General features: G+C 41.8%; 1 protein-coding gene across 2 annotated transcripts; it reads right to left on the reverse strand.

Moving 5' to 3' along the window:
- Positions 1–1303: 1303 nt before the first annotated feature.
- On the reverse strand, positions 1304–17509 carry LOC115135144 (eukaryotic translation initiation factor 6-like). Of its 2 annotated transcripts, none has more exons than XM_029669499.2 (7): positions 17403–17509; positions 16829–16965; positions 15996–16081; positions 15568–15743; positions 9143–9319; positions 8689–8870; positions 1304–2173 (listed from the first exon to the last, which is right to left on the reverse strand). In XM_029669499.2, exons 2-7 carry the CDS (start codon positions 16933–16935, stop codon positions 2164–2166), a joined length of 738 nt encoding a protein of 245 aa, XP_029525359.1. In that variant the 5' UTR covers positions 16936–16965; positions 17403–17509; the 3' UTR covers positions 1304–2163. The 2 variants fall into 2 exon arrangements, with proteins under 2 accessions (XP_029525359.1, XP_029525367.1); XM_029669507.2 differs by lacking the exon at positions 17403–17509 and adding an exon at positions 17349–17400.
- Positions 17510–18044: the final 535 nt, after the last annotated feature.

Here is an 18044-nt window from a genome sequence, read left to right on the forward strand (position 1 = left end):
GTATGCAAATGTCAGAGTAAATGGGGACTCTGACAGTTCCCCAAAAATATTTTTAAAAATGTATATATAAACTGGGTCGAGGGCACCCTGCTGCCCTAAGCGACCAATAAGGTAATTTATTCCTGCCTTACTTCATTGTTAAATTAGAGTCATGAGTCACCAGACCTGATCACAGAGATGCTAAATCTACTCTATAGTATTGGTGCCTCTACAGCCCACTTTGATGTGAGTGGGTGCCACAAAAAAATGTAACTCATCATGAGGGGCCCTAAGCGAAAAAATGTTGGGCACCTGGCACGCAAAACATTTTAGCAGCCCACCCCCCTCTTGACAGAGGACAAAACAAGTTTTAGAGTACATTTCCTGTAGTACATATTTTGCCATAGGGCGTAGAGAAAATGTTGCCGTTTTAAAGCGAGTTTTCTGCAAATCTACACGTTGCCATGGGGCGGAGAGAAACATTTGCAGTTTTGAACCCCGACAGAGTCCCCACCCCCCCAACATTTTTGTTTGTTTGGAAATTGATCGCAGATGCCCATCCAGGCTTTAGGGCATTTCAGACAGCTGAAGAATGTGTTTTATGATTGATTACATTTAGCTTCTTGTGTATATTGTATTTTGATGTGTATTGTGTTATACAGGGCTTATGACAAATACCTTTGTCTCAACTTTGACTTCATCCAAATAAAAAAATAAAATGCAAAAATGAACATGTTATTCACTCCAAACTGTTGCAGTACTAGGAGTGGGTCAAAAGAGCTTTTCCAGAGTAATGCTTATTGGTGCATTCCTAGTACATGACATTTACTCACAAATTACTGCCAATAGCTTAGTGTTAAGGAATGTGCTACATGCATATAGTAAAGAAGCTATATACTTTATAGTGCATTATATAATGTACAAATTAAATGAGATGTCACTGTACTGGGAGTGGGTCTAAAAAAAACTAAAGAAAGTCATGTGTTTTCAATGTAAGTTGTCAGCAGAGGGCACCAAATACCCATGTAGGTGGACAGGGGAGAGTAAAAAAACAACCTTTATCAAACCATATCACTGAAGTTCAGCGCTATAGTGCAATTTCCAATAGCGCTAACTTATGCAGTCTCCACGAACATGGAAAGATTACCTTTAAATTTCAATCATACTATAACGCTGATCTTCGGCGCAATCGATTCAATCCAGCCCTAAAATAATGTCATCACTCAAAGGTTTGACCACAACCAAAGTCTCATTCAAGGTCAAGGTAAGAAAATCAAAGATTAATTGTCAATAAGAAACAGATAGTGTGACAAATACAACATGATCTTATATGGGAATCCATTTTTTGTATATTGCAAAAAATCAGCAGGGAATATCTCAACCACGTGTTTGCCATGCAAGACTTAACTGTAATTGATTTGCAGACAAACTTAATGTACATTTTCCATTTCACATTGGGAACATTAACATTTCTCTAGTTTCCCACAGCAAGGAAACCACCTTAACACCAGTTTCAAAATGGTTAAAAAACGTTGAACGAAAACCTGGCATTCAAATTTTACATTTTATGATGCTGTTTTACAGAAAAATCGACATTTCAATAACCAAACATGGTAATTGGACAAAGTTAGAGATTTTCCGGTACTTATGAAAGTAGCCAAAAGTAGTCCCCGAAAATTGCGTACTACATCACATACAGTGCATTCGGAAAGTTCAGATCCTTGACTTTTTCCACATTGTTAACTTTATAGCCTTAATCTAAAATGGATTAAATAGTATTCCCCCCTCATTAATCTATAGATGAGGGGGGAATCAATCTAGAACTCCAATTGCTAGAGTGCTGGACCATATGGGGGAACATGTAAGGAAAATGGTGCAGCACACCTTCAAGAAAAATCGCTTTCAAACTAAGGATTACATGGCTAATTGAGGTAAGAAAGTATTCTTCTCATATATTATGCATGATCTACACATTGACACATCCAGCCCAAAGCGGGAGGTTTAAAAAAATAATTTCCTAGTACCGGAGCATCTCTTTAAGGAATTGGGAAGTCTAGCATTGACATACCATACATATTTCCAATGCTAAACGTGGAAGGTGTTAACCATATCAAATGACAGCAAGTGTTCTGCAACAGATTTTCAGGGATGACTCAAACCTTTCATTGAAGGCAGAATGGCATCTTATGCGAGGCTGAAAAAGAGAAATAATTTTATATTAGAAATGATGCTGCAGCAGTATAGCATTTTATCTGCACTGGTAATTGAATGTCTGAAAATCTCCATCAGCATCTTAATGTTATTTTATAACTTCCCATTGAAAAACGATATCCCAAGTATAAATGCAGTATTGTATACACACTTAAAAGTAACTGACACTTTGACCTACTGTGCAGAAATGAAACGAACCGATAATGTCTAATAATCTGTCAAAAATATAACATTTGCCATTTATGCTTCAAAACCAAATTGGAGGTTTAAAACTAAGTTCCATCACGCGCCTAGTAAGTTTATTGTTAGCAGAATTATATGGATGCAGTCACTGCATGATTAATAAAATTTACTAATAAATCACTAGGTAGTCAAAAAAATATTGCTATCAGGTTGTACATCACAGCTAGTACATTTTCTGCTGCTTCCAGCCATTCAGACGATGCACCGTTTCAGTTTCACTTACTCAATATCTTGGACAAAAACAGATGAAAAAAGCAGTGATTGGGAATCAACACAGTCAGTCTTGCTATGCAGTACGTGACTAAGGCTATAGCTCAGGAGTTCCCAACCTAGGGTGCGCCAACGTTTTGTGGGGCGGGGCGGGTCTTTCCTTGATTTGAGGGGTAAAAAATATATACTTTACAGTTCGCGATTGTTTATACCGATCTAAAACAATGCATAAATACGTTATGCTTTATGCTAGAAAAAAGCTGTAAAATGCCAGGGGAAGACACTACTGATGAACATGGGAATATCTTTGATTTGTCTCCATGACATTTAGAAGCTGAGCTACAACCTTCTTTAGAAGGAGCCAAAGAAATTGGACTTTGCTTGGGAAGTAATCTTATACAATGTGTGACTGTCCCTATCAATTGATCAAATCACTTTCTGTAAAAGTGAATATGTATAAAAACGAAATCAAGCTGGTGTTGTATTTAATATAGGTAGGGTGTTAGGTGACACGACAAACAATGGAAGTTATGTGAGAGAAAAAAAACAGCAGTTAACAAATCCGTTTTCACTAAATGTCAATGTGGTTGTCAAAATACATAAATAATAAGTGACAGTTGTTTCCCATTTATAAAAATTGTAATACTGGTATGATATTTACTCAATGAGCCAAATGTAAAGTAAGTGCAGCGCAAAGAACGTTAAAATCTGCGGGACAGCCCTTTTTGTCAAACCCGAGGTCTTCATATTTGCTCTTTGCGAAGGGTATTCTAGTAAGACTGATGTGACACTATCGCCAAGAAGTATGGGAAAGTCCTGAGGGTGTTTCACGGCCATCGGACATCTTTTGACTGGAATCGTTCTGATTTTTCAGAGACACGAAAAAAAAACAGCAGCAGTTACAAAGTAAAGCTTCATAGCTACATTTTGATGAATGGGTTGTCAGGGATTGGTCCAAATTCACATTTCACAGTGACTATCTGGTGTGACCACCATTTGCCTCATGCAGCGCGACATCTCCGCATAGAGTTTATCAGGCTCTGGAATGTTGTCCCACTCCTCTTCAATGGCTGGGCGAAGTTGCTGGATATTGTCGGGAACTGGAATACGCTGTCAATCCAGAGCATCCTGAAGTTGCTCAATGGGTGACATGTCTGGTGAGTATGCAGGCCATGGAAGACCTGGGACATTTCTCAGCTTCCAGGAATTGTGTACAGATCCTAGCGCAATGCATTACCATGCACGGTAAGTCTGTGCATTCAAATTGCAATCGATAAAATGCAATAGTGTTCATTGTCCGTAGCTCATGCCTGCCCATACCATAACCCCACAGACACCATGAGGGACACTGTTCACAACGCTGACATAGGCAAGCTGCTCTCCCACACATGGTCTGCGGTTGAGGCCAGTTGGAAACACTGCCAAATTCTATAAAACGAGGTTGGAGGCAGCTTATGGTAGAGAAAGTAACATTCACTTCTCTGGCAATAGCTCTGGTGGACATTCATGCAGTCAGCATGCCAATTGCACACTCCCTCAAAACTTGAGACATCTGTAGCATTGTGTTGCGTGACCTTTTATTGTTCCGAGCACAAGGTGCACCTGTGTAACAATGATGCTGTTTAATCAGTTTCTTGATATGCCATACCTGTCAGGTGGATGATTATCTTGGAAAATGAGAAATGCTCACTAACAGGGATGTAAACAAATTTGTGCACATTTTAGGGAAATACACTTTTTGAAGCATATGGAACATTTCTGGGATCTTTTATTTCAGCTCATGTTGCGGTTATTTTTTTTGTTCAGTATAGAATTTTCACAAATTCCAGACTCCATGTAATTTCTAAACATCCTATGAATTTATAAAAACAGGAAAAGTAGCGCATCTATGTGCTTACTGGTCACACAATGTGTAATTCTTCCCGAGGGTGTATATCAGGGATACTCAACTACTATTTAAGAAGGTCCGGTCACAACAAATTTCCTAGGTGGCTGGATGGATATTGTAATTTATCGGTGTAGTAACAAACCCCCACATCTCAAACCTCACCCCTCGTTGGCAGAGAGAACATTGTGCCATTTTAAAGCTAATTTCCTGAGATTCTACACATTTTGCCATGTCTTGTGTGGTCATATGATACCAGAGTGACTCAACAAAATCAAATGGGGTCCACTTGGGGTCGAGGCCCCTGGACACAATCCGGCCATGATGAACGACAAAGTTTAGATAGATAGGTAAGTTAGGCTAACCAGCTAACATGGATTAATAGTTAATCAACTGGATATTTCTGATAGAGATCTAAGGTATTTCAGTGAATGGGCAGAGAAACTGGGGCTGCAGGTAGCCTAGTGGTTAGAGCGTTATACTAGTAACCAAAAGGCTCGCTCTGATTTGGTCCTGCCGTACATACCTACACGTACGCTACGGTCACAAGACGCAGGCCTCCTAATTGTCCCTAGAATTTCTAAGCCAACAGCTGGAGGCAGGGCTTTCTCCTACAGAGCTCTATTTTTATGGAATGGTCTGCCAACCCATGTGAGAGACGCAGACTCGGTCTCAACCTTTAAGTCTTTACTGAAGACTCATCTCTTCAGTGGGTCATATGATTGAGTGTAGTCTGGCCCAGGAGTGTGAAGGTGAACGGAAAGGCTCTGGAGCAACGAACCGCCCTTGCCGTCTCTGCCTGGCCGGTTCCCCTCTTTCCACTGGGATTCTCTGCCTCTAACCCTATTACAGGGGCTGAGTCACTTGCTTACTGGTGCTCTTTCATGCCGTCCCTAGGAGGGGTGCGTCACTTTAGTGGGTTGAGTCACTGATGTGATCTTCCTGTCTAGATTGGCGCCCCCCCTTCGGTTGTGCCGTTGCGGAGATCTTTGTGGTCTATACTCGGCCTTGTCTCAGGATGGTAAGTTGGTGGTTGAAGATATCCCTCTGACCCCTCCTGTCTCAGCCTCCAGTATTTATGCTGCAGTAGTTTGTGTCGGGGGGCTAGGGTCAGTTTGGAATATCTGGAGTACTTCTCCTGTCTTATCTGGTGTCTGTTGCTAATTTAAGTATGCTCTCTGTAATTCTCTCTTTCGGAGGACCTGAGCCCTAGGACCATGCCTCAGGACTACCTGGCATGATGACTCCTTGCTGTCCCCAGTCCACCTGGCTATGCTGCTGCTCCAGTTTCAACTGTTCTGCCTGCGGCTATGGAATCCTGACGTGCTACCTGTCCCAGACCTGCTGTTTTCAACTCTCTAGAGACAGCAGGAGTGGTAGAGATACTCTTAATGATCGGCTATGAAAAGCCAACTGACATTTACTCTTGAGGTGCTGACTTGCTGCACCCTTGACAACTACTGTGATTATTATTATCTGACCACGCTGGTCATTTATGAACATTTGAACATCTTGGCCATGTTCTGTTATAATCTCCACCCGGCACAGCCAGAAGAGGACTGGCCATCCCTCATAGCCTGGTTCCTCTAGGTTTCTTCCTAGGTTTTGGCCTTTCTCTGGAGTTTTATTTAAGCCACCGTGCTTCTACACCTGCATTGCTTGCTGTTTGGGGTTTTAGGCTGGGTTTCTGCACAGCACTTTGACATATCAGCTGATGTACGAAGGGCTATATAAATACATTTGATTTTGATTTGATCGAATCCCCGAGCTGACAAAGTAAAAATCTGTCTTTCTGCCCGAACAAGGCAGTTAACCCACTGTTCCTAGGCAGTCATTGTCAATAAGAATTTGTTCTTAACCTCTTAAGTCGACCCTCTACTTTTTTGAACATTCTGTTAAAAATCGCGCAACATTTCAGCGCCCTGCTACTCATGCCAGGAATATAGTATATGCATTTGCTTAGTCTGTGTGGATAGAAAACACTCAGACGTTTATAAAACTGGTTAAATCACTGCTGTGGCTTTACCAGAACGGCATTTACATCGAAAAGCACAGGAAAAACTGATCACTGAAAATGGGAAAATATATCCATGCGCTACTTGAACCCATTGATAAAGGTGAACCACAATTAATTGACTGAGGTTGCAGTACCTACAGCTTCCACACGGTGTCTAGAGTCTTGTCATTTCCCTTCGAGTTTTTTCTTGGTCAAACACATGCAGGGCACCGTATCTCCTCAGGTCTAGGACCGGATATTTTCGTTGAGTTTCTAGCCGGACATTTTTCCAGACGGACAGCTAATGATCTTTACATCGCCTCCTGATGAATTTTATCGCTTATTAACGTTTACTAATACCTAAAGTTGCATTACAAACGTATTTCGAAGTGTTTTGTGAAAGTTTATCGTCGACTTTTTGAATTTAAAAAAATGACGTTACGTTTTGAAACGATGTTTTTTTCGTTTATCACACAGTCTACATATAACGATATCTAGGCTTTATATGGACCGATTTAATCGAAATAAAGACCCAAATAGTGTTTATGGGACATCTAGGAGTGCCAACAAAGAAGATGGTGAAAGGTAATGAATGTTTTCTATTTTATTGTGCGGTTTGTGTAACGCCGAAATGCTAATTATTTTGTTTACGTCCCCTGTGGGTCTTTTGGGGTGTTACATGCTATCAGATAATAGCTTCTCATGCTTTCGCCGAAAAGCATTTTAAAAATCTGACTTGTTGCCTGGATTCACAACGAGTGTAGCTTTAATTCGATACCCTGCATGTGTATTTTAATGAACTTTTGAGTATTAACTAATACTATTAGCATTTAGCGTAGCGCATTTGCATTTCCAGAGCTCTAGTTGGGACGCAAGCGTCCCGAGTAGAAGCAAGAGGTTAACTGACTTGCCTAGTTAAATAAAGGTTCAATTAAAAACTTCCCACGCACTACCAAATTTCAGAATTGCACCTTGTGCATTCTACTATTACAACTGTCAACAGCAGTAAGATGAAAGCCCGACATTTCCAAAAATAAATATATAAAATTGGGACCCGCATTGACCCCGTTCTGGGTCCGGATCTGTACCACGGTCCGCCTGCGAGTCTGGTTATATGAATCATTTTAATATGATTTAATAGTGCTAAAAACAGTGACAGTTCCTCTTCAAGTGTAAAAAAGATAAATCGTTTTTCTGAAGACTTCTGTGCATTCTGAAAAATACCTCCCCAAAAACCAACAAAGGTGATTTGTTACGTCATCAGCCGCAACCCAGAAATGTTTGGCCTACAACCCCATTTTGATATCAGAAAATGTTAATGTGCTCAAAGGTCATGAAGTTGACTGGATGTTTCTGCAGTTCTTCAACAACTTCAAAGTGCAGCCATTGCCTGTATTGTGGGAGGCTCTACTGTCAACCAATCATTAGGTTGTTTTTGTTTGACCCACACAAACATGACCAAAGATGTGACTGAAACAGGAACCAACTTTGTTGCAATTCATGTATACGGATTTTTTTGTTGTAGGATACACACATATGATTTCAGTTAGTCTGTGTTATGGAGGATAGAGCTATATGCTTTTGTTTTCTAAAAGTTTAATTATATAATGGTACTACTTTGACACTGCCATGTTGATCTGAGCCTTGCCGTTTGAAAAACACAACAGTGGCCGACTAAGTTGTCGCAGATGCACCTCCCCCGACTTCACTAATTTACTTTCGTCTAGTTGGCTGAGTTCGCCTAACAAGTCGAAAGCCCTCATTGTCAGGTAAATCACATAATAAGAGGTGAAAAGGAGGCTGTATGGCAACTTTAATAGCCTAGTCAGAAAATAGATTCAGTCTAGTGTTGAACACAGCTGAACGTGAGCAAATTGCTCATGGTTTTATGAAAGTCGGATCTCTAAAGGGATGAAAGCAGGGGCCTCAAACATACAGCCCCAAGGGCCAAATGCTGCTTCAAAAACGAAAAGCCACGTGCTGTGACATAAGACGACTTCGCATTATAAATGGATGAGGTGGCTATGCCTGTCTCTCGGGCTCAATCTTAACCCTGCCTTTTCAGGTCATACATAGATTTTTTTAGTGAAAAAAGGAAATGAAGCAACCTCTAGATGATGCCTAAAATTTGTGAGTTCTCATGGTGTCAGAAGTGATCACTCACCTGTCAATTAGAGAGTCTCTCATCGTGGTAGCGATTGCACTGGGCTGCGCCTCGCTCAGTCTGAACACACTCTCGATGACGGACAGCTCTGTGCTGGTGGTGTCCAGCCCAGTGAAGGCACACCAGTCATTTACCACCATCCCTGCAGCGATGACCTCGCTACCACGGTTCACTGTTCCAGCCTGTGGAGTGCCAGAGAGGGGGAGATTTGGCAACAACTCAAGAACTCAGCAACAACTTGATGTAATGTGCCCCCCTGGGCACTTAAGTAGATCAAAAACAAAAATGTAAACAATATGGAGAAATTTCCACTTTGCCTATCAGAGAGCAAGGTAGATCTATTGCCACATTGCTTATATGTATCAGATTGATTCAGATCCACATGAGCCTTGCAGTCGGAGCTAGGGACAATGTAGAAATGAGCATAAGCACCACTATGACAACTACCGCTCACCACAAGAGGCACTTGGAGTAGGGAGGAGAGCTCATCCTGGTCTTCTATGGAGGTTTTGGGGTGTACCAGTCCCCCCTGATTGCTGAAGGCACAGTAGCTCCCCACTAGAACTTGCTCTGCTACTGTCTGACGGAACACCTCAACCTTCAGACTGTCCGCCAGGATCTCCTCAGTCTCCTAAACAAACATGGGAAGTGTGTTAACATCCCCTACATCAGACAACGTACTAGGGATGAGCATGAAAAAAATAATGTGAAGGAAATTTGTCAATTGAAATGCATTAGGCCCTTATCTATGGACTAAGGCACGGTCAAAGGTACTGCATCGCAGTGTTGCGGCATCTATACAGCCTGGGGTTCGATCCCAGGCTGTGTCGTTCCCGGGAGTCCGACAGCGAGGTGCAAAATGGGCCCAGCATCATCCGTGTTAGGGGAGGGTTTGGCCAGGGTGGCTTTACTTGGCTCATCGTGCTCTAGCGACTCCTTGTCGCTGGCCAGTGCGCTTGCAGGCTGATGACAGTCGTCAGTTGAACGATGCAGCTGGATTACAGGTTAAGCAAGTGCTTGTTAAGAAGCGTGGCTTGGCGGGTCATGTTTCCGAGGACACATGACTTGACCTTCACCTCTACCGAGCCCATTGGGGAGTTGCAGCGATGACAAGATCGTAACCACAAAAGAGGGAATAAAAGGGGGTAAAAATGATTTTAAAAATACAACTAATCAAAAACAACAAAGCTAGGGGCGTGGATCAGAAAACCAGTCAGTATCTGGTGTGATACATCTTTGCATGGTTGATCAGGCTGTTGATTGTGGCCTGTTGTCCCACTCCTCTTCAATGGCTGTGCGAAGTTGCTGGATTTTTGGCTGGAACTGGAACACGCTGTTGTACACGTCGATCCAGAGCATCCCAAAAATGCTCAATGGGTGATATGTCTGGTGTGTATGCAGGCCCATGGAAGAACTGGGAGATTTTCAGCTTCCACAAATTGTGTACAGATCCTTGCGTCACGCTGAAACATTAGGCGATGGCAGCAGATGAATGGCACGACAATGAGTCTCAGGATCGTCACGGTATCTCTGCGCATTCAAATATCCATCGATAAATGCCAATTGTGTTCATTGTCCGTGGCTTATGCCTGCCCATACAATAACCGCACCACCACGAGGCACATGGTTCACAACTATGACGTCAGCAAACCGCTCGCCCACACACCATACACGCTGTCTACCATCTGCCCAGTACAGTTGAAACCAGGGTTCATCCATGAAGAGTACACTTCTCCAGGATGCCAGTGGCCATCGAAGGTAAGCATTTGCCCACTGAAGTCAGTTATGACCCCGAACTGCAGTCAGGTCAAGGCCCTGGTGAGGAACAGCGAGCACGCAGCTGAGCTTCCCTAAGATGGCTTCTGACAGTTTGCGCAGAAATGGTTTGGTTGTGCAAGCACTTAGTTTCATCAGCTGTCCGGTTGGCTGGTCTCAGACAATTCTGCAGGTGAAGGTGGTGGTCCTGGGCTGGCGTGGTTACACATGGTCTGCGGTTGAGGCCGGTTGGACGTACTGCCAAATTCTCTAAAACGATGTTGAGGCAGCTTATGGTAGAGAAGTGAACATTCAATTCTCTATCAAGAGCTCTGATGGACATTCCTGCAGTCCAATTGCACGCTCCCTCAAAACTTGAGACATCTGTGGCATTGTGTTGTGACAAAGCAGCGCATTTGTGAGTGGCCTTTTATTGTCCACGGTACACCTGTGTAATGATCATGCCGTTTTAATCAGCTTCTTGATATGCCACACCTGTCGGGTGGATGGATTTACCAAGGGAAAAGGAGAAATGCTCACTAAAAGGGATGTAAACAATTGAGCAAAAAATGAGAGAAATAAGCTCTTTGTGCATATGCAAAATGTCTGGGATCTTTTATTTCAGCTCATGAAACCAACACTTTACATGTGTTTATTTTAGTTCGGTGTAGTTGGCTATTTAGCAGTCTTATGGCTTGTGGATAGATGTTCAGGAGCCTGTTGGTGTCAGACTTGATGCACCAGCACCGCTTGCCGTGCGGGGGCAGAGAACAGTCAGTCTGTGGCTTGGGTGAGTGGAGTCTAGCGATTTTCCAGGCCTTCCTTTCAAACCGCCTGATATTGAGGTCCTAGACGGCAGGGAGCTCGGCCCCAATGATGTAGTGGGCTTGGGAGTGGGTCTAGGGTAGTGTTTCCAAACTCGTTTTGGTTTTTGTCTTAACAGTAAAGAGCGGATTCAAATTATCAAAGCGAGATGATTAGTTGAATCAGCTACGTAGTGCTAGCACAAAAAAACAAAAACAAACGTGCACCCCTTGGGGTCCCGAGGACTGAGTTTTGGAAACCCTGGTCTAGGGTACTTCTGCTTGTAAACAGGAACCATGAGTACAGTCATGATCTAATTTGCAGAATAGGGGACGAGGTATGGCCTTGTATGCTTGCTTGAGGGTATAATAACTGTGATCTAGGACTTTATTGCCCCTAGTGCCGAGGGAGACGTGTTGATCGAAGTTGCACATCATGTCTTAATGACAGAATTATTATTTTATTTATTTTAAATCGCCGGCAACCAGAAAAGCGGCCTGTGGATGCAAGTTCTCCTGCTTGTTTATAGCCTCATACAGTTCGTTAAGTGGCAGCTTATTATTTTTCTTGTCCAGGGATGGAATGTATACAACAGTCACGATAACAGCTGAAAACTCCTTTCGGAAGTAGAAGGGTCGGCATTTGAACATGTATTCCAAGTCGGTGAAAAACGGGTCGGCTCTTCCACCGCGCTCAAGTCAGCACACCAGTTGTTGATGAACTCCTCCCCCTCAATTTCCTTAACTCCCCTGTCCTGTCCACATGGTGAATAAAGAATCCATCGAGTTGGATAGCCATGGGGTGTCTTGTCCGAGAGCCATGTTTCATAAAAGCAGAGAATATTGCAGTTTCAAGAGTCCCGTTGGTAGCAAATCCACGATCGGAGGTCACCCATCTTATTATCAAGTGACTGTACATTAGCCAGGAAGAGGTGGCTGGTTTTCCCGTCTACTTAATCTTGTCAGAATCCCCCCCCTTGCCTCCAACGCCAGCGTTTAGTCTTGGGTAGCCTGAAAATTGGGTTGTAATTATAGAAAGAGCCCAGATGAGTCGAAGTCGAAATTGAGGTAAGTAAACCATCATCTTACTCTACATAGGCAAGATATTTTGCATTTATGCCTACCATTTCCTAGCAGCTTGTGCACAATACTAAAATGCAGGACATTTGAGGCAAGGGGCATTTCAATATAGCCTATTCGCATTTTATGACCTATAGTCAATTAGCCGGAAGGGAGGGGTCTATGTCCCTGGAGTTGGAAAATGTCTGACAGAAGTGCATCAATGGTAGTTCTGTGTTTAATCACTCTTTATTTCATCCCTCCATCCCATTAATTTCCCCAAGGACAAACAATGTCAATATACAACAAATTGTTGCTCACTTATACCCTTTAAACATAAATCATTGGAAAGCTTCGATCCATCATACACATTTTCGTAATGTTCAGGTCAACAGAACTTTCACTTCCAGGAAACATATCAGAATTACCTGTATAAATTGCATTTAAAGGGAAACCCCGATACATGTTAAACCTGGTTGAACAAATGGGTCTGAAAGGTCATGGAATTACCATTCAAATTGTATATAATTACCTCCTCACATATAACATATATATAATATAACCAATCTCCCTTATTGTGCAATTGACAGAATCTTCAGAAATCAGCAATTCGGACAGCTTTTTGGGCAAATTCTGACCAACATTCTGTGAATAATTTAACATATTTATACATCTGGCTCATTTGGTTGAGTATTCTACATCAGTATGAACATTAAGATATTTCTGGGCATATTACAATTACATTTCACACAGGTATGGGAATGCGAAATTGTCCAATAAGACCACATTGTGGTACTTGGCGACCCTATTGGAAAAATGTTTCTGTGGGGATAGTGTGTGAATTCTATGGCCCTGTATTTACAAATCTTTATAAAACCCTGTTCCATCTCTGTGTATGCAATTTGGTACCTCTATCACCAGTTACAATCCAAAAACATAGCTGCCCCATTACATTTAATTCTACGGGTAAGCTTCCAACATTCTAACGGCAATGGCACAAGAGAGCTCGACAGCTTGTAGTCATAAAACCCGGAAATTAGTTACCTCTTTGTTCATTCAGTCATCCCTATGGGAAAAATGAATGGCAAACAAAACATAAATCTCCTAAGCTTTTGTTCAACACAGACCTTAATTCCAGCGTTTATCCAAAAACAGCACTAATTCTCTCTATAGGCTTTGTCCAACGAACCATGGCGGAGTTAGGTGCTTACAAAAAGACGCCATTACAATCTCTCTCTATATAGGCAATTTTTAAACAATTGTTGTAGCTAGCCGTTTTCAGTTGATTATATTATACATCATTTAAAAAGGTAATTTCATGACCACTTATCATAAAAAGTTAAAAATGTTTCAGGGTTTCCTTTTTAAACGCAATTTATACTGTAATTATTAGTAGTGCGCCCCAGTTTGAGAACCACTGACTTAGCCTATACTCACTGTCCATAAAGCTTATTAAAAATATTCTCATTGAATAAAAATCTAAAATTAAAAGACAAATTGGCATATCAGATTTCAAATAGCCTAAATACACACGCAAAAATGGTAAGAAGTTCAATAATAAGTATGAGTAATAACCGTAGTGTTCTTGCTGAGATTAGAACACTAATTAGTCTATATTTTGGGATGGGAATTGTTACGACTTATATCAGCTATTGTGAAGAAAAAAAAAGACAAATCTCCTTAAGACACGATGACAGCCAAAATCTGCCCCTACACCCAACCTAAGTGATCTTTCAATGTATTGTCCCCCCACTAGAATCAGTTAAGAACACAATCTGATTGGGCAAAATAATGTTCATAATACAGTTCGACACATCAGGTCACCCTACCAAATGTCCTGCTGAATGCTGCCTTTTCGATGTTACAGCCTAATGAACCTAGTGCTAAATTGCCAATGGTGAATACATTGCCAATGGTGAATGTAGCCTATGGATTTAGGCTCATGCAAGTGGAGGATTGAATAACTAGTACCAGGCTATATTATCACATGCTGTCAAAAGGAAGCATTCTGCGACAGGGACAGTAGTGACAGCAAATTCATTTGTTGACAATTATGTTTGGGGCGGCAGGGTAGCCTAGTGGTTTGGACTAGTAACCGGAAGGGTTCAAGTTCAAACCCCCGAGCTGACAAGGTACAAATCTGTCGTTCTGCCCCTGAACAGGCAGTTAACCCACTGTTCCTAGGCCGTCATTGAAAATAAGAATTTGTTCTTAACTGACTTGCCTAGTTAAATAAAGGTTTTAAAAATATATATATATATATATATAATTTTAAAAAATGTTTGCAAACAGTGCTACAAGTTTCCTGTGCTGCTCTTTTGACAATTGAGTTCATGAACTTTGTTCAACTGAGAACAAACGTGCCTATCCAGTCTGCCGTGGCTGCCTTCGCCACGCTAATCATTTCTTTACGAACGCGCATCCAATCGCTTTGGTCCCAGGAACCTTAACAAAATCACAAGCTTCAATCTGCCGCGGTTCACAGTGCGGTGGCAGAAAATGGTGGATCTCCCGGGTGAAGCTTCCGAGGTTACAACGTTTATGATGTAAAATTGCAGGCACAATATGCTTCCATTTCAAAGTGATTTGGAGGCACAGTTGAAAGTTGACAAACTGAATTAGAAAATAAAAGCAGTACTTTTTTCAACCCGTGAGAAATAAGTATGGCTTGGGAAGAGGGTCAAATGCGTGACTCACGCTTAATGCGTGAGAGTTGGCAGCACTGCAATCATACAGTGCCTTGCGAAAGTATTCGGCCCCCTTGAACTTTGCGACCTTTTGCCACATTTCAGGCTTCAAACATAAAGATATAAAACTGTATTTTTTTTGTGAAGAATCAACAACAAGTGGGACACAATCATGAAGTGGAACGACATTTATTGGATATTTCAAACTTTTTTAACAAATCAAAAACGGAAAAATTGGGCGTGCAAAATTATTCAGCCCCCTTAAGTTAATACTTTGTAGCGCCACCTTTTGCTGGCTTACAGCTGTAAGTCGCTTGGGGTATGTCTCTATCAGTTTTGCACATCGAGAGACTGACATTTTTTCCCATTCCTCCTTGCAAAACAGCTCGAGCTCAGTGAGGTTGGATGGAGAGCATTTGTGAACAGCAGTTTTCAGTTCTTTCCACAGATTCTCGATTGGATTCAGGTCTGGACTTTGACTTGGCCATTCTAACAGCTGGATATGTTTATTTTTTTTTACTTTCGCAAGGCACTGTACATGACAAACAGAGGTATGAGGTGTTGTTTTTTCTCACCCTGTCCAGATCAGGATGCACCAGGGCCACATAGTCATTACAGGCTATGACATTCCCCAGTGCTGAGAGCCGCTCCTCAACCCTCTGGATCTTCACCGTGTCTGGAAGACAATTCCTAATGTGCTGCAGCTCCTGGTCAGTAGTGTTGTTGGGCACCAGGAGTCCATGACGATTCCCTGAATAGCACATTTATTGTGGAAGTAGTTGAGCAGGGTTAGCTGGGCTAAGTGCAAAATTGTTTAAAATTTAGCACATTCGTTGTGACAGTCAATTATCCAAATCATTTTCAGAAAATAGAAAGCGCAGTATTGGTCTTACATAAAGCATAATTGAGTATTCCACTCTCCTGTTGAACTGATGACATTGCTTTGTGTTTCTTTGTGCACTTGCACAAAGCCTAGCTGTTTGACCTACAGAGCTATACTCACCCACACACATTCTTCCAATTATCCGACATCCTGCTATTGAGGCATGTACAACTGGGATGGTTTCTGACAACTCGCCTTCAAAGACACTGAAAACATTGATTTCATGTTACCATGACAGCAATAGAGCCCCACAGTGGAGGTGTTAATACTCAAAACCTAGTGGTCAAACAGGGAAATGGTACTCTATGCTCATTTATAACAACATTCCCTGGAGAAAGCTGACAATACTGTATGTAAGCTTTCAATACAATTTTACTTGTCCATTTGTTATGGAATTTACTCTTATGCTCTGTCCTCTTGATCAAGACAGGTGAGTGTCCACCGCAGTGCTGATTCATGAGCGTGATTCAGAAATCAAGTGTGCTTTGAATGACACCCAACTCAAGTTGCGACAGTGCAGTAATATTTAACACACAAAACTAAGTAAAGAGATGGAATAAGAATATATACATATAAATATATGGATGAGCGATATAAAATCTGTCCTTCTGCCCCTGAACAAGGCAGTTAACCCACTGTTCCCCAGTAAACATTCTTTGTAAATAAGATTTTGTTCTTAACTGACTTGCCTAGTTAAATAAAGGTTACATTACATATATACTTTTAAATGTAAGTGCTTTAATATGTTTGGACCCCAGGAAAAGTAGCTAATGAGGACCCCTAACAAAGACAAACACTGGTGCCTTTCTATTCGAAAATTAGGTTAGTATCGTCAAGGTTGGTTGAAAATAAATGTACCATCTCAAGCTAGTTAGCTATGCCGCTGGAAGTTTGATCTGATCAGTTAACGTTAGCTAGCAAGCAACGTCTGGAAAAGATGCTACATATCTTACCTATAGAAATTCTCTGACCCACCAATTGCAACTAGGCAATATGTGTTTGTTAATTTGGCGAAGCAGCCTATTTCGTTGTTCTTCTCGAAAGATGCCCTGACAGCCATGTTGAAGTTCACAGTTGAGGAAGAACTTTCCTGAAACAAAATAAAATACCCGTTAATATTACACCATTCCTACCTTGTTACCGTTAGCTGACTATCAATTAGTTACTTCTAGCCAAGCCTAGCTACTCAGTTAACTCTCATCTCAGTTAGCCCAATTTGCTGATTATAATATGTACTGTAGAGTATCCAAAGACTATACAACAGCTACAAATACATGACAACTACCACCCCATAATTGAAACAAATGAAGACGCAATGCATATGGCTAACGTTAGCAATCTAGCGAGTTGAGTGGAAATTGCCTCAAGTTTACAAGTTCAGTAACGTTTACTGAACTCATTTTCAAGAAAATCCAAGACCACGGGCTGGTTCCCATACACACTATAGTTATTGAGCTAAGTTTGAATGTTTACCAGATCTGTTTGACATATCGGATTAGCTATGCAAATAACAATAACTTCACCTACTCAAGGTTCGCCTCAGCAAACGTGGACTTCTTATTTTTCCTCACACGTGTTCACTTCCTCGTCAACGTCATGACGTAAACCCCCAACACCCGACGCAAGCCATGTGTTTGGCCCTTTCAATGCCGTGTTGAAAACTACTGGGAACTCGGAACTCTCCCGACTTCCGTAAATTCAAGACAACTGGAAACCCGGAAAAAACGAGTTTCGACACAGTCCCGTGCTCTCGTTCTCTGTGGAAGACATGAGTAAGACGTTTAAGCATGTTAACCCTCGCAAGGCTGCCGGCCCACATGACATCCCTAGCCACGTCCTCAGAGCATAGCTATCTGGAGTGTTTACGGACATATTCAATCTCTCCATATCCAAGTCTGCTGTCCCCACTTGCTTCAAGATGTCCACCTTTGTTCCTGTACCCAAGAAAGCAAAGGTAACTGAACTGAATGACTATCGCTCCGTAGCACTCACGTCTGTCATCATGAAGTGCTTTGAGAGGCAAGATAAGGATCATATCACCTGCACCTTACCTGACACCCGAGACCCACTTCAATTTGCATACCTCCCCAATAGTTCCCACAGACGATGCAATCCCACTGCACACTGCCCTATCCCATCTGGATAAGAGGAATACCTATGTAAGAATGC

This window comes from Oncorhynchus nerka, linkage group LG2 (assembly GCF_034236695.1).
Source record: "Oncorhynchus nerka isolate Pitt River linkage group LG2, Oner_Uvic_2.0, whole genome shotgun sequence".
Taxonomy (NCBI): domain Eukaryota; kingdom Metazoa; phylum Chordata; class Actinopteri; order Salmoniformes; family Salmonidae; genus Oncorhynchus; species Oncorhynchus nerka.